This window comes from Coregonus lavaretus (assembly GCF_964263955.1).
Source record: "Coregonus lavaretus genome assembly, chromosome: 31".
Lineage (NCBI taxonomy): Eukaryota > Metazoa > Chordata > Actinopteri > Salmoniformes > Salmonidae > Coregonus > Coregonus lavaretus.
The window spans coordinates 35,808,906-35,833,517 of record NC_140018.1 but is presented as its reverse complement, the minus strand read 5'-3'; the positions used below and the strand labels follow the sequence as shown (position 1 = coordinate 35,833,517).

Here is a 24,612-nt window from a genome sequence, read left to right as displayed (position 1 = left end):
CCTAAGAAATACTATTATTAGCAGTTTCTCAGTCTAGTAATTCTGCTTTCCAGTGTATGGCTATGTCCCAAATGGCACCCTATCCCCTCTATAGTGCAATACTTTTGACCAGAGCCCTATTGGCCCTGGTCAAAAGTAGTGCACTACAGAGGAAATAGGGTGCCATTTGGGACGTACCATGGTTGGTGTGTGTTGACATGGCTGTGTCCTCTTTGCCAGACCCTGTACAAGACCCAGATCCGGGTGCTGAAGGAGGAGTGTGATGAGAGGAACAAGCTGTATAAGGACATTCTGCGGAGACTGGAGGAGAACCAGGAGGAGAGGTACTGGAACAGGATCCTACCATAAACTATGCCTTGACATTAGGGTTTGCGAAATTACAGTAACTTTTCCCAAAATTCCCAAAACCCTGGGAATTCCTAGAAAGTTACCGGAATTTTACAACCCTACCTGACGCTCAATTATATCTTTGTTCACACTACTGAGCCGAGCTGTACTGCACGGGTCTGGTTACACATCCACCGTAGTTGCTGGACCCATGGTGGAAAGAACCATTTTGAAAGGAAGATATCATCTTGAACCTCTGAGCACTTCTAACAAGCTCTTGGAGATTAGTGTCATTAGCACAAAGTGAATCTCTCATGGACAAATGGTACCACTTATGTTTAAGTAGTCTGTCCACGAGTGATTAGCATGTAATAATGCGTTCCACCCTTATCATTGGGAAATGATAGCCAGACAATACTGCAGGTAATATGATCAGAGCATAACCTAACCTAACCTCTTGTGATGCCTAGTCTACAGGTGATGTGCCATCAATCACCATATCACAAACACAATGAGCTTTGAGCATCTGACCAAATTTTTGATTATTAGCGCTCACTGTAAAGTCACACAGACAAACTTTAAGCTCTAAACTCTTGTTACAGCCAGCCCTGAGGTCCAATGCAGACGTTTTTATCTCAATATCAAATCATTTCTGGGTAACAATTAAGTACCTCACTGTGATTGTTTTCAATTAAAATGGTGGGGAGGGGAAAACTGAAAACTAGCTGTTATTGGCAGAGAGGTTTTGAACTCTTTCTTATTGGTCTATTAACTAATTTAGTTAATAGACCAATATAGACCAGGCAGGCCAAAACTCCATCCCACCAAAACAGGCTGACACTAAACAGCTCTTAGACTATTACACTAAAAGGGCATTATCATAATTTTCACAATTTCACAGTATTATTCTAACCTCATAGTGTGGAAGTATATATAAAACACAGGAAAATCACGTTTTTGACTTGACTGCACTTTTAATAGAAGTGGATATGGAACACATTGATATACTTAGGCCTAACCTCGGGCCAGCCTTCTCCTATTACAGAGTTTGGCAATGCAAGATTAATGTATTCCTAGGTCAAGTGACCGTCCCGACATACAGTACAGGACACTGATGTCATTAGCTTAATTTTCCCATATTATAGTGTAAAGATTCCCCCAAACCATGATTTTCCTGGTATTCCGGGATTTCCTTTCTGGCCTTCCAGTGACTGCTCTGACATAGAGCACTGGGCTAGATTCAGTCATTTTCCCATACAGTAGTGTCAGTATGTCCCAAAATTCCCATATTCCCTGATATTCCAGGTGTCTCTACTTCCCTTCCCAGGGATTCCCTGGCGGCCGTAACAGTACTGGGCACAGATTTGGTCTCGTTAACTTTGGTCTGATTAATATTTTCCAGATTATAGTGTAAAATTCCCAAACGTTCCAACATTCCCTGATATTCCTGTTATTCCGGGTCTTCCTTCCCTCAGGGATTCCCTGGCAGTCCAGCTGGAGGTGAGCCTGACCAAGGCAGACTCTGAGCAGCTGGCGCGCTCCATCGCTGAGGAGCAGTACTCCGACCTGGAGAAGGAGAAGATCATGAAGGAGCTGGAGATCAAGGACATGATGGCCCGACACAGGCAGGAGCTAGGAGACAAGGAGGCCACCATCGGCTCGGTGAGGAGGGAGGGTGGGATTGGGTAGAGAGAGAGTCAGAGCAGGGAGGAAGAGAGACAGACAGAGAGAGGGAGAGATACAAAGAGAGAGACTGAGGCTTGAGTTAAATCAGTGAAATTAGAATGTTGTCAAAGAGAGGGTGTCACTGAATAGTGTTGAGTCCCCTCCCCCACTGTACTTTGTGTCTGTAATGCTCACCTGTCATCTGCTGCCCCCTACAGCTGGAGGAGTCCAACCGCACCCTGACCGTGGATGTGGCCAACCTGGCCAATGAGAAAGAGGAGCTCAATAACCAACTGAAGGAGATGCAGCAACGTGAGTAGCACCCCCCCCCCCCCCCCCCCCTACCCCTACCCCTACCTCTCCCTACCTACTTTGAGCCCAGGTCCACAGTGTCAATAATGTTACAGAAATGTTTGTTCTTGGTTTGGTGATGGAGGATTCCATGTACTCTCAAGGTCATCACAGTATCCAGAATGTTACATAGATGTGGTGAGAATGCTTTGTGCTGTCCAGAACACTCTAGGGATGTTGTCAGAAGGTTTGGTATTGGTTTGGTTCACAGAGCTCCAGAAGGCCAGGGAGGAGGAGAGACATATGAACAGCGTGAAGATGTCCTTCGAGAAGCATCTGCAGACGGAAAGAACGCTTAAGATACAGGTGAGAGACTGTTTGGATGTGTATCACGTGATTTAGCTGGCTAGTAAGCACTGGTTAGCTACAATGAGTGTCGCTGTAAAAGTAGTGTCGCCCTTTCCCAACCAAGACCATGTTATTGGTATGGTAATAGTAAGCATAACACGTTAGCTCCTGGAGTACAACGTTTCAGGGGGTTCATGGTCCTCGGTTCAGCAGAACAGATACAGAACTCAAATGTTACATATTATGCATCTATCTATTCAGTGAATATATAGGGTCAGTTGCCTAGTCCCAGACTAAAAAACATGCACTATATAGAATCTCCATCAGAAGCGCTTTTTGTTCCAGGACTAGGCTGAATCTGGGAAACCAGTACATAAAGTATTTTTCATTGAGAATATACACTGAGTGTACAAAACATTAGGAACACCTGCTCTTTCCATGACATACACTGGCCAGTTGAATCCAGGTGAAAGCTATGATCCCTTATTGATGTCACCTGTTAAATCCACTTCAATCAGTGTATATGAAGGGGCAAGAATGTGTGCCATTCAGAGGGTGAATGGGCAAGACAAAATATTTAAGTGCCTTTGAACAGGGTATGGTAGTAGGTGCCAAGAGCACCGATTTGAGTGTGTCAAGAACTGCTACGCTGCTGGGTTTATCACGCTCGAATGTTTCCCGTTTATCAAGAATTGTCCACCACCCAAAGAATATCCAGCCAACTTGACACAACTGTGGGACGCATTGTAGTCAACATGAGCCAGCATCCCTGTGGAACGCTTGACACCTTGTAGAGTCCATGTCCCAACGAATTGAGGATGTTCTGAGAGCAAAAGGTGGTGCAACGCAGTATTAGGAAAGTGCTCCTAATGTTTTGTACACAGTGTATATTGCGGTGTGTTGTCCATTTCTGTCCCCATAACCTATTGTATGGCCGTATCCACCAGGCGGTCAACAAGCTGTCTGAAATCATGAACCGGACGGAGACGATGCGTACGGGTCACCGCCGCGATGAAACCCTGGACGTGCGCAGGAAGGAGAAGGAGAACAGGAAGCTACAGCTGGAGCTGAGGTCGGAGAAGGAGAAACTCAACAGCACCATCATCAAGTACCAGAGAGAGATCAACGACATGCAGGCGGTCAGTCTATAACACAACCACAACCTTACACTAACCATCACACAACCACTTAAACAGGTAGTCAGTCCAACCAAAACACAACCACAACCTTATGCTAACCATCACACAACCTTATACTAACCATCGCACAACCACTTAAACAGGTAGTCAGTCCAACCAAAACACAACCACAACCTTAAACTAACCATCATCACACAACCACTTGTTGCTGTGAACATTTACTATAAGAGCATTTCACATTTTGTTATTACTAGGCAGTGCTGTGGGAAGAAAGTGAGGCCAGTTGGCTGGAATGGCCTCCCAAAGTCACATCGATATAAAGACACCAGTAAATACTACCTACTTGATGCTACTTCAGCTAAAAGTGTGTGTGTGTGTTTCCATCAGTGGAAGGTGCTGAGGGGAGGACAGGCTTGTGGTAATGGAATGGCATCAAACATATGGAAACCATGTGTCTGATACCATTCCACCTATTCCGCTCCAGCCATTACCACGAGCCTGTCCTCCCCAATGAAGGTGCCACCAACCTCCTCTGGTTTCCATCTGTACTGTAGGTGTTATCAGACGAGAGCCAGGTACGCATCGAGCTGCAGATGGCCTTGGACAGTAAGGACAGTGACATTGAGCAGCTGCGCTGTCAGCTGACCTCTCTTAGCATCCACTCTATAGACTCCACCAGCATCAGCAGCGGCAACGACCTGGACATGGACGACAGCGGTCACCCAGGTAAGACCACCCTCACACCCCTCACTTTAACACTGGCCACTTAACTCTTAAAGTCGAAACCCTTAATAGGCAGGTGTTACATTTATGTACTCAAATGTTCAGTGTTTTGACTTGAGCGTTAAATAATTCATATTTAACATTCAAGTCCCCTGTAGCTCAGTTGGTAGAGCATGGCGCTTGCAACGCCAGGGTTGTGGGTTCATTTCCCACGGGGGGCCAGTATGAGAATGTATGCACTCAAAATGTATGCACTACTAAAATGTAAGTCAAAGCACTGAACACTCCACTCTATCAATCCCTCTATCCTTCCCTATCTCTCTGTCTCAACACAGTTTTCCTCACGCCTTGATTTTCCCACCTGTCACTCCTTTATTGACTTTCCCACCCCTTCTTTCACTATGCCTAAACATCTGCTTTGAATACACCTTTAATTCCTTATTCTTGCATTTTTTCCCTTTCTTTCTTTCCCTTCAATATCCACTCCCTCGCTCCCTCTCTCTCTGTCTGTTGTGATGGCGTTTTGTGCATCAGTCACTCCCACATCTCCGAGAACATGTCCTTTCACTACCAGCGCAGGCAGAAATCTGTCAGCATTGCCAGCCGGCCCTCCTTTAGAGTGGCTCACCCTCTCTTTGTCTCCGACTCTGAGAATGAGGAGCAGGTAGAGGAAGAGTATAAAGGAAATTATGGGCGGTTAGAACATGGCCGCCGACCTTTGACCCTCACCTATGAGCAGCTGTCCCCAGAGCCTGACTGCAGCGGTGCAGTTGACCCCGCATGGTGGTTCAAAGTTCAAACGCAACGAAGCTAGTTGCCAAAATACGCATCCTCTCTATCCCGCCTCGGCAGTCTGTCTGTCTGTAACACTCCCGGCAGTGACTCTGCAGTGCTACTAATAGTGGTTGGTGTATCACAGCTGTGTGCGGAACGTCGCAGCCTAACATTGTGTGGCCCCTGTTAACCTTGAGTCTAGTCAACTCAAACTATGTGGACTGTCAAAGCTTTTCCCGTTTTGAATAGATCCAGTGTAGGGATTGTGAGCTGCATCTCAAATGGCCCCCTATTCCTTATATAGTGCACTACTTTGTCCAGAAATGGCACCATTTTGGATAAGGAATAGGGTGGCTTTTTTTTTTTCAGGCACCATTAGTAGATTCATTTAGAAAAATACAAACCTTTGTAGGGAAGGCATGTAAAAGATGTATAGGGATAATTAGCTACATGATGCATGCAACACGTTTCCACAAAAATGTTTTAAAAGGTTGAAACAATGAAGTGTAGATCCTAACATCAGCTCTCTGCAGTATGTAACAGAGCTGTAATGAAGCTCTTATGAAGCAATATTCATGTACTTCCTGTATGCAAAACAGATACCAGGCTGGAGGGCTGGCTTTCACTTCCTGTGAAGAACACCAAGAGATTTGGATGGGATAGAAGGGTATGGTGCCCCTTCTGGCTCTCTGACTATACTGTACCTGATTATTGGTCTTTATTGATTATTCCACTGACACGTGAGTCCTACTGTGTGATTTTGGCTTTTGCCCTGCTCTCTCTCTCTCTCTCTGACAGTACGTGGTGGTAAGCAGTAAGAAGATCTTGTTCTACAATAGTGAGATGGACCGAGAGCAGTCCAACCCCTACATGATCCTAGACATTGAGTGAGTCACAAACCTTGTTTGTCCTCATTTGACCTTTTTTCTCACCTGTGAGACTGCTTCTATTGAGATGAACTTTTTTTTTTTCTATTGAGATATCATTTTACCCTTCTTTCCTCCATGTAGTAAGCTGTTCCATGTCCGACCGGTCACTCAAACAGACGTTTACCGTGCTGACAGCAAAGAAATACCCAGGATATTCCAAGTGACAATTCAAATTGACATCAATATCTTTTCTTCGAGACTTTCAACAGAATCCTCAGTTACAGAAACGTAACATATTCTCTGCTCCTTACTCCTCTTCCCTCTCTTCCATCTCTCCCCCGCACAGATCCTGTACGCCAACGAGGGCGAGAGCAAACGGGAGCAGGAGTTTGCGGTGGAGCCGGTGGCACTGGCGGGCGAGCGCTCGTCCTACGTCATGCACAAGGGTCACGAGTTCATCCCCACGCTCTACCACCTGCCGTCGAGCTGTGAGGCATGCACGCGGCCCCTGTGGAACGTGTTCAAGCCGCCACCAGCGCTTGAGTGCCGCCGCTGCCACACCAAGTGCCACAAGGACCACTTGGACCGGAAGGAAGAGGCCATCGCCCCCTGCAGGGGTCAGTAAGAGTGGAATGGTCACAATATTTAACCCTCCCTTGCCTCCCACATTCCATAAAACTCTATGAACCCAGTGGTGTTCAGCCATAGAGTTCTAAAACCCAGTGCCACTTTCCCGTTTAGGTTTTATATTTCTGTGGGTGAACGCCACTGGGTTCATAGGGTTTTATGGGCATGTGGGCAAGCGAGGGTTAAATATTATTTAGGAGTTTTCGAACAATGGGAATTACTGTTTAGAATGTTAGTCCCCCTTGAACATTGCCACTTTAGCGATTTGTATTATTAAGACAGTCAAGTTAAAGCACATTTTGGTAGGCATACATATTAGTCAGTTTTCTTTAAATAAATTGTTTACCTGTATTAGTGTATTTGCTAACTTCAACCCTCCTCCCTCCTCAGTGAACTACGACATATCCACGGCCAAAGACCTACTCCTATTGGCCGGCTCTCAGGAGGAGCAGCAGCGATGGGTCAGCCGGCTAATCAAACGCATCCCCCGGAAACACCCTGGCCCCGCCCCCGCCTCCGTGGCCCAAGCCCCCGAGCCACCCTCCCACTCCTCCCCCCGACTCTCCCCCGATGCCTCCCCCCGCAACTCCCCGAGCCTGTCCCCCCACCGCGGAGCCGTCAAGGTCCAGCCTAGTCGCCAGCAGACTCAGCCTGCAGGGAAGTCCAGGTAAGACTATGGATGGGGTGAAGAGGGTCGCTTTCAGACCTGGGTTCAAATAGATTTTGGAAATCTTTCAAATACACTGCTCAAAAAAATAAAGGGAACACTAAAATAACACATCCTAGATCTGAATGAATGAAATAATCTTATTAAATACTTTTTTCTTTACATAGTTGAATGTGCTGACAACAAAATCACACAAAAATTATCAATGGAAATCAAATTTATCAACCCATGGAGGTCTGGATTTGGAGTCACCCTCAAAATGAAAGTGGAAAACCACACTACAGGCTGATCCAACTTTGATGTAATGTCCTTAAAACAAGTCAAAATGAGGCTCAGTAGTGTGTGTGGCCTCCACGTGCCTGTATGACCTCCCTACAATGCCTGGGCATGCTCCTGATGAGGTGGTGGATGGTCTCCTGAGGGATCTCCTCCCAGACCTGGCCTAAAGCATCCGCCAACTCCTGGACAGTCTGTGGTGCAACGTGGCGTTGGTGGATGGAGCGAGACATGATGTCCCAGATGTGCTCAATTGGATTCAGGTCCGGGGAACGGGCGGGCCAGTCCATAGCATCAATGCCTTCCTCTTGCAGGAACTGCTGACACACTCCAGCCACATGAGGTCTAGCATTGTCTTGCATTAGGAGGAACCCAGGGCCAACCGCACCAGCATATGGTCTCACAAGGGGTCTGAGGATCTCATCTCGGTACCTAATGGCAGTCAGGCTACCTCTGGCGAGCACATGGAGGGCTGTGCGGCCCCCCAAAGAAATGCCACCCCACACCATGACTGACCCACCGCCAAACCGGTCATGCTGGAGGATGTTGCAGGCAGCAGAACGTTCTCCACGGCGTCTCCAGACTCTGTCACGTCTGTCACGTGCTCAGTGAGAACCTGCTTTCATCTGTGAAGAGCACAGGGCGCCAGTGGCGAATTTGCCAATCTTGGTGTTCTCTGGCAAATGCCAAACGTCCTGCACGGTGTTGGGCTGTAAGCACAACCCCCACCTGTGGACGTCGGGCCCTCATACCACCCTCATGGAGTCTGTTTCTGACCGTTTGAGCAGACACATGCACATTTGTGGCCTGCTGGAGGTCATTTTGCAGGGCTCTGGCAGTGCTCCTCCTGCTCCTCCTTGCTCAAAGGCGGAGGTAGCAGTCCTGCTGCTGGGTTGTTGCCCTCCTACGGCTTCATCCACGTCTCCTGATGTACTGGCCTGTCTCCTGGTAGCGCCTCCATGCTCTGGACACTATGCTGACAGACACAGCAAACCTTCTTGCCACAGCTCGCATTGATGTGCCATCCTGGATGAGCTGCACTACCTGAGCCACTTGTGTGGGTTGTAGACTCTGTCTCATGCTACCACTAGAGTGAAAGCACTGCCAGCATTCAAAAGTGACCAAAACATCAGCCAGGAAGCATAGGAACTGAGAAGTGTCTGTGGTCACCACCTGCAAACCAGTTCTTAATTGGGGGTGTCTTGCTAATTGCCTATAATTTCCACCTGTTGTCTATTCCATTTGCACAACAGCATGTGAAATGTATTGTCAATCAGTGTTGCTTCCTAAGTGGACAGTTTGATTTCACAGAAGTGTGATTGACTTGGAGTTACATTGTGTTGTTAAAGTGTTCCCTTTATTTTTTTGAGCAGTGTACTTTGAACATTTGCTTGAGCCTGCCTGGAATGCCAGATCGGTGGTGTTTGTGCTTTTGGGGCTATTCCGTTGGTTACACTGCACCAGACAAGCTTAATCAAGAGATGTTAACCCTTTACACTCGTGGGAATTGGCCTATATGGATATGGCTAAATATAAATGTTTCTTACAGAAGAAATATGAAAACGCATATGCATAACAGTTAATCTGACATAAGACTGAATCCAAACATTACACTGTTGATTTAATGTGTATTTTACATTTACTGTACTTTTTGATGCATTTGTTGATAATGAAATCTGAAAATACTCTGGATACATGAAATAACACATTTGGGGTAGATGCAACATAAGACAAACAAATGATAAGGGTTTGAGTGAGAGGTCTAACAATTCATCCCAAAGGTGTGGGTTGAGGTCAGGGCTCTGTTCAGGCCAGTCAAGTTCTTCCACACCAATCTCAACAAGCCATTTCTGTATGGACCTCGCTTTGTGCACGGGGGCATTGTCATGCTGAAATGGGAAAGGCCTTCCCCAAACTGTTGCCACAAAGTTGGAAGCACAGAATCGTCTAGAATGTCATTGTATTCTGTAGCGTTAAGATTTCACTTCACTGGAACTAAGTGGCCTAGCCCGAACCATGAATAACAGCCCCAGACCATTATTCCTCCTCTACTAAACTTTAGAGTTGGCACTATGCATTGTGGCAGGTAGCATTCTCCTGGCATCCGCCAAACCCAGATGCGTCCGTCGGACTGCCAGATGGTGAAGTGTGATTCATCACTCCAGAGAACACATTTCCACTGCTCCAGAGTCCAATGGCGGCGAGCTTTACACCACTCCAGCCGACGCTTGGCATTGCGCATTGTGATTTTAGGCTTGTGTGCATCTGCCCTGCCATGGAAACCCATTTGAAGCTCCCGACGAACAGTTCTTGTGCTGACGTTGCTTCCAGAGGCAGTTTGGAACTCCTTAGTGAGTGTTGCAATTGAGGGCAGACGATTTTTACGGGCTACGCGTTTCAGCACTCTGCGGTCCCGTTCTGTGAGCTTGTGTAGCCTACCACTTCGCGGCTGAGCCATTGTTGCTTCTAGACGTTTCCACTTCGCAATAACAGCACTTACAGTTGACCGGGGCAGCTCTAGCAGGGCAGAAATTTGACAAACTGACTTGTTGGAAAGGTGGCATCCTATGACAGTGCCACGTTGAAAGTCACTGAGCTCTTCAGTAAGGCCATTCTACTGCTACTGTTTGTCTATGGAGATTGCATGGCTGTGTGCTCGATTTACACCTGTCAGCAACGGGTGTGGCTGAAATAGCCGTATCCACTAAAATGAAGAGATGTCCATATACTTTTGGCCATGCAGTGTATAAGGTGCTATTCTGAGCTCTCCTAACTGTGCTGTTGCCGAACTAGAGCAAGCAGATTTGTAGTTGTTTTGTTTGCAACACAGCCCTGCATCCCCCCCATCACACAATTACTGTTGTTTATGCAATCCAAAAACGGTCCATTATAAATCACAATATGTTCAGGTGGGCATCATTTGTAAGCGTGTTCTATTGCCAACATGGCTAGCTAAGTTACAAAATACGATCTTACAGTGTTAGGCTTTTACATGGCAATTCAGAGAAGCAGATCGTAATTTGGTGCGCCTCGAATAGAGTCATGAGTGCATTCAGATGCGTGTTCCCCGCAAAATGTATTCACAATATGACAAACATAGGTTCATTCTGTTGAGAGCAATCCAGGGTATGACCCCATGTCATCTTGTAACTGTACATCAAGCATGGTGGTCATAAACGATGGCACTGTGTATTACATTCGTTTTATGATATGGAAATGTGTAGTGCACATTTGGACTTGCTTGTATGACATGAAAGTGGTATTTATAATAATCTTCTACGTCTCATCTTTCAAAATACATATAGTCCTCTTAATTTACAGCATTTCCCTCACTCAGACAACAAAACATTTGCAAAAGTTGCCCAATTAGCGGGAGGGATGGGGGCAACTTCTTGTCGCCCGTGGTGCTCAAGTTCAGAACCGATGTCAGTCAAAATCAATACTGCACTGTGAAACAGAGACCTTGAGCTCTGACGTCATGTATAGCATGTTACTGCGTTTCAATTTCCAATCCGTGTCCAAATCTGCCATTTTTAACCCATATATGGGTATGAGTGTAAAGAGTAAAAGTTTTTGAAAGATTTTAATTACTATTTAAACCCATGATCTGTTAGGTTTGTGTGTAAACCTGGGTCATGTTCAGTAGTCCACAACTTTGCAAAACCTTTTGCAGCGCGAAGCAAAAACCAGCGTTCTTATTGGATAAGTTCAGGTTGTACCTTCCCATTTCAAAATGTTTTCTCCCTACTGAACATGGCACTGGTTAAATAAAACGAGATGGATAGACAGCTAATGTATTCATAAATCAGACGTGTGTTACCTGATATTGGATTTGCTTGTCTTGGCAAATATAATATATCTGTCTGTTTGGTCAACACAGTATACTCTTTATCTCACCCCATGTTCATTGTTCATCTATCTCATCTTTATCTCATTTATTTTAAACTGTGTAGTGTAGGAGTGCACTTGTCAGCATATTAATTCTTGGAACTCTCCACAGTGATCACATGATACTTTTCTTTCAGACCAGTGCTATCTCGCTCAGCTCCATGTCAGTTCATGAGTTAATAAGTAATTTAGCTAACTTATCTTATAAACTAATCTGCAATCTTGGCATAATGTTCTTGGTGCTACTTAAGTTTAATATGGACAATACTTAACCAGGTCACATAACCCGGAAACAGATTAAACCTAGTCCTGGATTTAAACACACTTTCAATGGAGATTCTCCATTGAGCTTACTTAGTTGCCAGATATTTTCTCAGTTCTGCTTTCAGCTCAACACTATACAGGGCTTGACATTAACTTTTTTAGCCACTGCCCCTTTAAGGCTCTCCTGGAGGATGGTTGGCACTCTTGGTAGCCTATAAAACATTGCAACGTTACAATTATAACAAAATACTTTTTATGTCTTTTATAAAATAATTCCTTCCAGGGCTCGACATTAAGAGCGTCCCGTCGTCCCTGGGACGATAGAAAATAGGTATAAGGTCCGAAATTCAAATATTATGTTTTTAAAAACGCAATGAGGCTGATGGAACAGATAAGACCGTTTAGCATAAAATGTTGATAACGTTGTATTTCTTTATATTATAAGCTCAACAAAGTACGCATGGCTGTAGGGTACGCGTGAATGTTCCAAAATGCAATTAGCGGAAAACACAATTTTCAGAAGCGCACAGCTTGCAAGAGCGGTTTCATGTGACAGAGCTGAAAACATCCTTAAGAAATTAAGAAAGACTGGAGATCTAAAGATGCATCAACTAGCATGGGTTACTAACATGACTCGGACTATGCCTTTGGCTGCTGGACAATAAAATAAAGTTACTTTGAAAACCAATAGAACATGAGAGAAATTCTGATTTCAATGGCATATTAAGTGTTTATAAAAATTATTCCTTCAACATTTCTGTGATCGTATTTTGGCTAGGTTAGGCTACTTTGAAACAAGGTAAGACATGCTTCATACAATGACATGAAACGTCCAGGTTTTAAACAATTACATTTATGGTTAAATAGTTTCAAAATGCTGACTGCCTCCGCTCAGATTCAAGGTAGGTGATGTGCGGTGCGCAACAGGCACTGTCCTTCACGCACTCGGTCTTGTGACCATTTGATCTGAACAAACCGTGCCTTGAGTAGGTATGTTGACAGAATCAAGGCTTTAGACGTTAATGTTAATTATCCTTCATTATATCTGTCAAACATGACTGCCTTTTAGCCTATATTTCTGTAATTAAGTGTCATTAAAGTTTGGCTACATTTTCTGGTGCCTCCCTCATGTCAGCATCGGTTTGGACATGAGACTGTAGCCAATATGCATATCACCTACACTTTGTAGGCTTTTTTATTTATGTTCATGAAACATTTATTTGAACATTATTCCAATGTTGACCTCTCAGATCCAATTCTGATTGGAGTAACTGTTTGATATTGTTATTTTTTATTTACTTGTACATTTCGCACAATTTAAATCTATATTGTTCTTGTCCAACTCTTTTTTTTAACTTGTCCTGGACAAGAGGACAAGCATTAATGTCAAGCCTTGCAATACCTGCTCGAATAAACAAAGTCAAGTCAGTGTCATCTGAGACGTGTGTGTGGCCCATCGTTGTTCAACTCAGCAATGACTATGAATGCTGGAAAACGTATTCACTCACATGCTCCGCTAGCACCTAACTCGCTCTCTTCCGCTGGCCGCTTCCCTTAGCACTGGCCCCATGCTCAGCATCATCCTCCACTGACTCTTGACTCCTCACCTTTGACCACTCACCTTTGCTAGACTGTAAGTAGCAGACCCCAGTGTGTGACTGTCTGTCTGCTGCACTGCCTGCTATGTCGTCTCCATTTAACCCACTCCCTCTCTCAACTACTCCTCCACCCTCTACCTCATGGCATGTATCTCAAATAACTCTACAGGACTGACCCTACTACGTCCCAATTCTCTAACTTTCTCCCTAGATGTGCACTCCAATTCACACATTTAAAAGCATTGGATTGGCATCTGAATAGACTGGACTAGGGAATTCACCATATTTCTTACACCAGTCTTTTCTTTTAAATCGATGAAGGTGTACAGTTAGGACAGAAAGGTCGAGAATTGGTGCACAAGCACCTTTAGAAAAATATATTGTCCATTTACACAGAATGGAAAATTGTCTTTGGCGCTCTTGCTTGCATTTAAAAGGATAGAATCAGACATAAAACATGCACATTACACACTGAGCATTTACATGTCAGTTCATCAGTTTTATTTAGGATTGTAACTGGGGGGATAAAGGATTTCTTTAGTCCATTCTTCCGTGCGGTTACTGTAATCTGACTAAAACAGGATGCCTCAATGCTGCCACCTGTTGGATGCTGCATTGACTGCACAGTCCTTGTAACACTATTACAAGTTCCTTCCGGGCTGTAGGTTGACACCTGGGCGACTCCCTCAACTGTTTCAGATTGCTTGTTGACCTTGAAAGCCTGAAGGAGTTGGTCATTGGAGGGTGTCGATAATGATGATATACAGTTGAAGTCGGAAGTTTACATACACTTAGGTTGGAGTCATTAAAAGTCGTTTTTCAACAACTCCACAAATTTCTTGTTAACAAACTATAGTTTTGGCAAGTCGGTTACGACATCTACTTTGTGCATGCACAAGTCATTTTTCCAACAATTGTTTACAGACAGATTATTTCACTTATAATTCACTGTATCAAAATTCCAGCGGGTCAGAAGTTTACATACACTAAGTTGACTGTGCCTTTAAACAGCTTGGAAAATTCCAGAAAATGATGTCATGGCTTTAGAAGCTTTTGATAGGCTAATTGACATCATTTGAGTCAATTGGAGGTGTACCTGCGGATGTATTTCAAGGCTTACCTTCAAACTCAGTGCCTCTTTGCTTGACATCATGGGAAAATCAAAAGAAATCAGCCAAGACCTCAGAAAGAAAATGGTAGACCTCCACAAGTCTGGTTCATCCTTGGGAGCAATTTCCAAACGCCTGAAGGTACCACGTTCATCTGTACAAACAATTGTACGCAAGAATAAACACCATAGGACCACGCAGCCGTCATACCGCTCAGGAAGGAGATACGTTCTGTCTCCTGGAGATGAACATACTTTGGGGCGAAAAGTGCAAATCAATCCCAGAACAACAACAAAGGACCTTGTGAAGATGCTGGAGGAAACACATACAAAGTATCTATATCCACAGTAAAACGAGTCCTATATCGACATAACCTGAAAGGCTGCTCAGCAAGGAAGAAGCCACTGCTCCAAAACCGCCATAAAAAAGCCAGACTACGGTTTGCAACTGCACATGGGGACAAAGATCATACTTTTTGGAGAAATGTCCTTTGGTCTGATAGAAACTGTTTGGCCATAATGAACATCGTTATGTTTGGAGGAAAAATGGGGTGGCTTGCAAGCCGAAGAACACCATCCCAACCGTGAAGCACCGGGGTGGCAGCATCATACTGTGGGGGTGTTTTGCTGCAGGAGGGACTGGTGCACTTCACAAAATAGATGGCATCATGAGGAAGGAAAATTATGTGGATATATTGAAGCAACATCTCAAGACATCAGTCAGGAAGTTAAAGCTTGGTCGCAAATGGGTCTTCCAAATGGACAATGACCCCAAGCATACTTCCAAAGTTGTGGCAAAATGGCTTAAGCACAACAAAGTCAAGGTATTGGAGTGGCCATCACAAAGCCCTGACCTCAATCCTATAAAAAATGTGTGGGCAGAACTGAAAAAGCGTGTGCAAGCAAGGAGGCCTACAAACCTGCCTCAGTTACACCAGCTCTGTCAGGAGGAATGGGCCAAAATTCACCCAACTTATTGTGGGAAGCTTGTGGAAGGCTACCCGAAACGTTTGACCCAAGTTAAACAATTTAAAGGCAATGCTACCAAATACGAATTGAGTGTATGTAAACTTCTGACCCACTGGGAATGTGATGAAAGAAATAAAAGCTGAAATAAATCATTCTCTCTACTATTATTCTGAAATTTCACATTCTTAAAATAAAGTGGTGGGGCCCCACCTGGGTGCAGGTTTGGGATTTTGCCCTAGCACTACACAGCTGATTCAAATAACCAACTCACTATCAAGCTCTGATTATTTGATTCAGCTGTGTAGTGCTAGGGCAAAAAATAAAATGTGCACCCGGGGGGCCAGGACCCAGTACCCAGTTTGTGAAACCCTGACATAGACAAAACATTTATGCATTCACTGTACTGTAACACACTTTGGGGGAAAAAAGTGTCTACTTAATGGCATATTATGCATGGTTTGTTTGATTTCAATAGGGGCATACAGAATTGATTGCCATTAATGGTTTTGTTGTTTAGAGTGTTTCCCTTTCTTATGGCAGTCACTTGTCGTGGAAATTCTACACAGGGACACTCAAAGTCAATCTTAAATGAATAATTGTTTATTATCAGCGCGCTAGAGACCATCCATAGTCCCTATAGCATCACAGTCCCTATTGCATCCATAGTATCTATGGTCCCTATAGCATCTATAGTCCCTACAGCATCTATAGTCCCTCAGCATACATAGTATCAATAGTTTATATAGTCATAAATGCTATGGTCTCTATAGACTCTATAGTCTTGCCGCATACATATAGAATAACACACACACTTTCACACATTCACTCAGTAACTCACATTCACATTCACTTTGTGCTATTACTTGACTTAGGACTAGTGGTACCCTCCTCCATTTTTGTTTAATTTTTGTTGGTAAAATTTTTTCTTCAATTTCTATGCAAATTGATTTACTGATATTTAGTCACTGTGTCCTTCAATTGTTCACGGATGATGTGTCTCCTCCTGGGCAGCTCACAGTAAGGGTCTCGTCATCTTTTGGTCAGATGGGAATTTCCCTCACGCTTCATAAAATGCGCCACCGGTTTTCCTCGTAGACCCCCACTTTAAAGCTCTGCAGGCAGAATCAATCAACCTGTTCATTGACGCCAAATTGTCGTGGAAATTCTACACAGGGACTCTCGAAGTCAATCTTAAATGAATCATTGTTTATTATCAGCACGCTGGAGAGGTTCCAACCAACTCAATACACCAAGTACACATGTCGATCAGGAGCTCCTTCCGGGGCAATCCCGTTAGTTCTCTTATATACAGACAAGTTATATTTGCATGATTTAATTCATCATTAACGATTTGCTTCATTCATGTGACCGACCAATACTGGTTCATAACATGTGACAGACCAATACCTCACGATGCTTCTTCTCTCTAAGCTGAGACCTTGAAACTGAGATCCCTTTCTAAAAACAAGGTTCTAGGCGTACTGCCAAATTGTAGATACTGATAGTGAGGATTCGTTCAATCAGTCACTTGTGTCACGAGCCGGCTCGTAACAAATAGGGAGACAATGTGGAGATAAGGAATAACAAAATATATTTATTAACTAAAGCAAACTATATACAATTAACAATGGTGTGTGTAGTCAGTAATCAGTAGTGTGAGTGGATGCGTGTATTGATGGGATAATGAGGAGTGTTGAAAGGTGCCAAAGCAAACAAACAATACAGCCACAAAAATGCCACAATCAAAATCCAACAGTGTGTCTGCATGGAGAGAGCCTCCCCAATGAATGGGGGAAAGGTGTATTTATCCCTGGGACACACCCGAGCCCAGGTGTGTCCCATTTCTCTGATGACCCTCCCGGCTCTGCCCACCGAATATGCTTCCTGCGCTTTACCAGTCAACACACACTGCAACATTAAAGTGCGATCAGAGTCAGGCCAACTCCTAGCGCCAGCAACACGCTCAAACAACGAAAGGAACGTCTCAGGGTCCTTTTCATTAAATTTTGGCAACAGCCGTAAATTTCCAACAATATCAAATGTGTCCGGGGCACGACCGAGAGAGGAGCGACCCCTAGGTAAATTAGGGTCACCTTCCCAGAGCAAACTCTCCCCCGAGAGCTTTCCTTCCCTAACCAAATATAACCGCTCTTGTTGGAGCTTGATTGTAGCACGCTCCAAATCCTGTTTAAATTCCAATTCCTTTTCATACTTAACACGATCATGCTCTAACTGTAACAGAAGCAGTTCTTTCTGCTGGTCAAAAGAAACACTACTAGGGCTAACAGACGGAGCGGCCATTGTAACAAAATCGGGGAGACAGCAGGGGAGGTGGCGAGTCCTCGCCAGAGGCTGCCCCAGTGGTAACTTCCAGTATACCACTCTCCATCATATTAGCCTTCAATATCAACTTAACAGAATATTGATGTTTATCACTAATTTCACCCCGGTAGTGTTAAGCAATCTTCAACAGCTGTTCTTTAGTACATCATTCTAACAGTTCCTCTGATGGAATGCGGATGAACTCGTCTACATTAGACGCCATAGTCACAAATAACTACTAAAAAGAATCTCGCTCTTCCCTTCTGCTGAGCACACCAGACCACAACATGAGAAGCGCCAATCACACTGGACACCACAGGAGAGAGTTGAGATATATAAGGAGCTTCCCCAAATCCTACAATAACTCAACCCTAGTCTTCGTGGGGATTCGTGGTGGGTAATTACACACTGTAGCACGCTGGCATGGGGGAAAAAACAGCACGCTTGCGGATTCCACCCAAGCCACGGATGTGCCCCCGAGACAACTGCTCCATCCCCGGACACCACACAAAAATAACAAACAAAATAACCATGCCCAATGTATTCCAAAGTGGAACACGTCTTTAAGCCTAACAGAGGAAAAGAAAGGCTATAGCTCCGGGTAGCAAATAGCACTACCCTACACAAATCTCCCACTGAGGTACACAGCCGATAGTACTCACCACCTCGGACCAATATCCCAACAGCGAGTAGAGCAAGAGTTTCCGGCCTGGAAACTAACCAATGTACTCTCTCCAACGCAGTACACAACTATCCACCGCAGTGGCTAGTTTAACAAACAAAAGGCAACCAACACTGGGCCTACTAAACATCACAACTCAAAACAAGCTGTACCAAAAGATGCAAAGAAAGCACCTAAAGAGTTTATCGAACACTAACTCCACGTTTTCTCCCAAACAAAATACTCATACCAGTTAGCCAAACAACAAAAATGCCACAACCAAAATCCAACAGTGTGTCTGCATGGAGAGAGCCTCCCCAATGAATGGGGGAAAGGTGTATTTATCCCTGGGACACACCCGAGCCCAGGTAGGTCCCATTTCTCTGACGACCCTCAGGGCTCCGCCCACCGACATCCTATTAAAGAAAACAAGAACAAAGAGAGAATTCGGCAGACAGAGTGGGAGGGTCGTCACACTTGCATGAACACAGAAATGGGTTATGAGGAAAGCACAAACGTAATAATTTCCATCACACACTTTGAGTTTGACATTCACTATATGATGATGACATCTGCGGACGATCCCACCAAAGTCAGTGTTAATGTGTTGACTGCACAGTCCTTGTAACACTATTACAAGTTCCTTCCGGGCTGTAGGTTGACACCTGGGCGACTCCCTCAACTGTTTCAGATTGCTTGTTGACCTTGAAAGCCTGAAGGAGTTGGTCATTGGAGGGTGTCGATAATGATGATATACAGTTGAAGTCGGAAGTTTACATACACTTAGGTTGGAGTCATTAAAAGTCGTTTTTCAACAACTCCACAAATTTCTTGTTAACAAACTATAGTTTTGGCAAGTCGGTTACGACATCTACTTTGTGCATGCACAAGTCATTTTTCAACTTATTGTGGGAAGCTTGTGGAAGGCTACCCGAAACGTTTGACCCAAGTTAAACAATTTAAAGGCAATGCTACCAAATACGAATTGAGTGTATGTAAACTTCTGACCCACTGGGAATGTGATGAAAGAAATAAAAGCTGAAATAAATCATTCTCTCTACTATTATTCTGAAATTTCACATTCTTAAAATAAAGTGGTGGGGCCCCACCTGGGTGCAGGTTTGGGATTTTGCCCTAGCACTACACAGCTGATTCAAATAACCAACTCACTATCAAGCTCTGATTATTTGATTCAGCTGTGTAGTGCTAGGGCAAAAAATAAAATGTGCACCCGGGGGGCCAGGACCCAGTACCCAGTTTGTGAAACCCTGACATAGACAAAACATTTATGCATTCACTGTACTGTAACACACTTTGGGGGAAAAAAGTGTCTACTTAATGGCATATTATGCATGGTTTGTTTGATTTCAATAGGGGCATACAGAATTGATTGCCATTAATGGTTTTGTTGTTTAGAGTGTTTCCCTTTCTTATGGCAGTCACTTGTCGTGGAAATTCTACACAGGGACACTCAAAGTCAATCTTAAATGAATAATTGTTTATTATCAGCGCGCTAGAGACCATCCATAGTCCCTATAGCATCACAGTCCCTATTGCATCCATAGTATCTATGGTCCCTATAGCATCTATAGTCCCTACAGCATCTATAGTCCCTCAGCATACATAGTATCAATAGTTTATATAGTCATAAATGCTATGGTCTCTATAGACTCTATAGTCTTGCCGCATACATATAGAATAACACACACACTTTCACACATTCACTCAGTAACTCACATTCACATTCACTTTGTGCTATTACTTGACTTAGGACTAGTGGTACCCTCCTCCATTTTTGTTTAATTTTTGTTGGTAAAATTTTTTCTTCAATTTCTATGCAAATTGATTTACTGATATTTAGTCACTGTGTCCTTCAATTGTTCACGGATGATGTGTCTCCTCCTGGGCAGCTCACAGTAAGGGTCTCGTCATCTTTTGGTCAGATGGGAATTTCCCTCACGCTTCATAAAATGCGCCACCGGTTTTCCTCGTAGACCCCCACTTTAAAGCTCTGCAGGCAGAATCAATCAACCTGTTCATTGACGCCAAATTGTCGTGGAAATTCTACACAGGGACTCTCGAAGTCAATCTTAAATGAATCATTGTTTATTATCAGCACGCTGGAGAGGTTCCAACCAACTCAATACACCAAGTACACATGTCGATCAGGAGCTCCTTCCGGGGCAATCCCGTTAGTTCTCTTATATACAGACAAGTTATATTTGCATGATTTAATTCATCATTAACGATTTGCTTCATTCATGTGACCGACCAATACTGGTTCATAACATGTGACAGACCAATACCTCACGATGCTTCTTCTCTCTAAGCTGAGACCTTGAAACTGAGATCCCTTTCTAAAAACAAGGTTCTAGGCGTACTGCCAAATTGTAGATACTGATAGTGAGGATTCGTTCAATCAGTCACTTGTGTCACGAGCCGGCTCGTAACAAATAGGGAGACAATGTGGAGATAAGGAATAACAAAATATATTTATTAACTAAAGCAAACTATATACAATTAACAATGGTGTGTGTAGTCAGTAATCAGTAGTGTGAGTGGATGCGTGTATTGATGGGATAATGAGGAGTGTTGAAAGGTGCCAAAGCAAACAAACAATACAGCCACAAAAATGCCACAATCAAAATCCAACAGTGTGTCTGCATGGAGAGAGCCTCCCCAATGAATGGGGGAAAGGTGTATTTATCCCTGGGACACACCCGAGCCCAGGTGTGTCCCATTTCTCTGATGACCCTCCCGGCTCTGCCCACCGAATATGCTTCCTGCGCTTTACCAGTCAACACACACTGCAACATTAAAGTGCGATCAGAGTCAGGCCAACTCCTAGCGCCAGCAACACGCTCAAACAACGAAAGGAACGTCTCAGGGTCCTTTTCATTAAATTTTGGCAACAGCCGTAAATTTCCAACAATATCAAATGTGTCCGGGGCACGACCGAGAGAGGAGCGACCCCTAGGTAAATTAGGGTCACCTTCCCAGAGCAAACTCTCCCCCGAGAGCTTTCCTTCCCTAACCAAATATAACCGCTCTTGTTGGAGCTTGATTGTAGCACGCTCCAAATCCTGTTTAAATTCCAATTCCTTTTCATACTTAACACGATCATGCTCTAACTGTAACAGAAGCAGTTCTTTCTGCTGGTCAAAAGAAACACTACTAGGGCTAACAGACGGAGCGGCCATTGTAACAAAATCGGGGAGACAGCAGGGGAGGTGGCGAGTCCTCGCCAGAGGCTGCCCCAGTGGTAACTTCCAGTATACCACTCTCCATCATATTAGCCTTCAATATCAACTTAACAGAATATTGATGTTTATCACTAATTTCACCCCGGTAGTGTTAAGCAATCTTCAACAGCTGTTCTTTAGTACATCATTCTAACAGTTCCTCTGATGGAATGCGGATGAACTCGTCTACATTAGACGCCATAGTCACAAATAACTACTAAAAAGAATCTCGCTCTTCCCTTCTGCTGAGCACACCAGACCACAACATGAGAAGCGCCAATCACACTGGACACCACAGGAGAGAGTTGAGATATATAAGGAGCTTCCCCAAATCCTACAATAACTCAACCCTAGTCTTCGTGGGGATTCGTGGTGGGTAATTACACACTGTAGCACGCTGGCATGGGGGAAAAAACAGCACGCTTGCGGATTCCACCCAAGCCACGGATGTGCCCCCGAGACAACTGCTCCATCCCCGGACACCACACAAAAATAACAAACAAAATAACCATGCCCAATGTATTCCAAAGTGGAACACGTCTTTAAGCCTAACAGAGGAAAAGAAAGGCTATAGCTCCGGGTAGCAAATAGCACTACCCTACACAAATCTCCCACTGAGGTACACAGCCGATAGTACTCACCACCTCGGACCAATATCCCAACAGCGAGTAGAGCAAGAGTTTCCGGCCTGGAAACTAACCAATGTACTCTCTCCAACGCAGTACACAACTATCCACCGCAGTGGCTAGTTTAACAAACAAAAGGCAACCAACACTGGGCCTACTAAACATCACAACTCAAAACAAGCTGTACCAAAAGATGCAAAGAAAGCACCTAAAGAGTTTATCGAACACTAACTCCACGTTTTCTCCCAAACAAAATACTCATACCAGTTAGCCAAACAACAAAAATGCCACAACCAAAATCCAACAGTGTGTCTGCATGGAGAGAGCCTCCCCAATGAATGGGGGAAAGGTGTATTTATCCCTGGGACACACCCGAGCCCAGGTAGGTCCCATTTCTCTGACGACCCTCAGGGCTCCGCCCACCGACATCCTATTAAAGAAAACAAGAACAAAGAGAGAATTCGGCAGACAGAGTGGGAGGGTCGTCACACTTGCATGAACACAGAAATGGGTTATGAGGAAAGCACAAACGTAATAATTTCCATCACACACTTTGAGTTTGACATTCACTATATGATGATGACATCTGCGGACGATCCCACCAAAGTCAGTGTTAATGTGTGTTAATCTTTGAGTTGCTGTGTGCTGCCTGTTTCTGGTGTTGATTTTTGTTAGCTGTTTGGTGTGTGTGTGTGGTGTGTGCACGTGCGCGTGCGTCTGTTCTTTAGGGCCGGGACGATACCAGTATCGCAATGAAAACACGAAGCAAACCGAACGATTTGGTTCTTTAAAAACCTACTTTATGTCAAATATTGTGTGCTATAGCTTGGAAAATAAATCAATGTGACTCTGGATGACAACATAATGATGTTTGTTTCCAACATTAGGGCTGTTTTCCTAAAGAAGTGAAATCCGCTTCGTGTTTTGTGTCCTTGCCACGGTTTCGCGATACTGGTATCATCTGGGCTGTTCTTGTTTGTGCGCACGCACAATTATGTGAATAAACCGACTTAATCTAGCAAAACGCCATGATTCATTTTTGCTTATTTTTCTCCTCTCTCTTCACAGCTTACCTCTATAATACAATGGTGTGGTGTATCCTCTCACATCATGTGGACTTTGACGGGAGCCTGGACACACAGTGGAAGACGCATCTACCTGCCTTGTTCTCAAATTGCACTCTATTCCCTATGGCTCTGGTCAAAAGTAGTGCACTATATAGGGAATGGGGTGCCATTTGGAACACAACCAAAGACTACAAAATGCCAAGTATTTACACATCTTTTAGGGGAAGAGGGTAAGGTTAGGTAAATGTTGTATTTATGTTAGCACTGCGGTCTGACTCACATCTGTCTCAGTAAACCAAATGGTTTCACCTTTTGCCTTATGCAGTATAGTATACAGATCTGTGACTTTATACAGTATTCATGTCATAGCAAATTTCTATAATTTCGTGACTTCATGGATCGAGAAAATGTAATACTTTGCAGGTCGCTCTAAAACTGCCTTATTTTATACATGATTTATGTCATGATGAAATACATAGACATACACTGAGTGTACAAAACATTAAGAACACCTTCCTATTATTGAGTCGCACCCCCTTTTGCCCTCAGAACAGCCTCAATTCGTTGAGGCATGGACTCTACAAGGTGTCGAAAGCGTTTCACAGGGATGCTGGCCCATGTTGACTCCAATGCGTCCCACAGTTGTAGCTGGTAGTAGATCTCTACTCCGAATAGCTCGTTCCATCTCATCCCACAGATACTCAGTTGGATTGAGATCTGGTGACTGGGCAGGCCACTGCATTAAGCTGAATTCACTGTCATGTCCGTGGAACCATTCCTGGACAGTCCTAGCCACTGCTTCTTGACACAATGCCCGCTTAACCCGGAAGCCAGCCGCACCAATGTGTCGGAGGAAACGCCGTACACCTGGCGACCGTGTCAGCGTGCACTGCGCCCGGCCCGCCACAGGAGTCGCTAGTGCGCGATGGGACAAGAACATCCCTGTCGGCCAAACCCTCCCCTAACCTGGACGACGCTGGGCCAATTGTGCGCCGCCCCATGGGTCTCCCGGTCGCGGCCGGCTGCGACAGAGCCTGGACTCGAACCAGGATCTCTAGTGGGACAATCCTAGCCTTGTGGCATGGGGCATTATCCTGCTGAAAAAATCAATTCACAGATGGATACACTGCTGCTATAAAGGGATGCACCTGATTGGCAATG

General features: G+C 44.4%; 1 protein-coding gene across 1 annotated transcript in view; it reads left to right on the top strand.

Moving 5' to 3' along the window:
• LOC311106630 (rho-associated protein kinase 2-like) overlaps positions 1-24,412 on the top strand; it is an 83,411-nt gene extending 58,999 nt beyond the window's left edge. Inside the window, exons 21-32 of the mRNA XM_084149018.1 lie at positions 220-323; positions 1,803-1,989; positions 2,211-2,304; positions 2,555-2,649; positions 3,579-3,770; positions 4,325-4,496; positions 5,867-5,934; positions 6,066-6,154; positions 6,278-6,356; positions 6,483-6,753; positions 7,154-7,430; positions 23,453-24,412. Coding sequence (XP_084005144.1) covers positions 220-323; positions 1,803-1,989; positions 2,211-2,304; positions 2,555-2,649; positions 3,579-3,770; positions 4,325-4,496; positions 5,867-5,934; positions 6,066-6,154; positions 6,278-6,356; positions 6,483-6,753; positions 7,154-7,430; positions 23,453-23,465 — 1,641 coding nt within the window. The 3' untranslated portion in view covers positions 23,466-24,412. The remainder of the gene's footprint in view (positions 1-219; positions 324-1,802; positions 1,990-2,210; positions 2,305-2,554; positions 2,650-3,578; positions 3,771-4,324; positions 4,497-5,866; positions 5,935-6,065; positions 6,155-6,277; positions 6,357-6,482; positions 6,754-7,153; positions 7,431-23,452) is intronic.
• Positions 24,413-24,612: the final 200 nt, after the last annotated feature.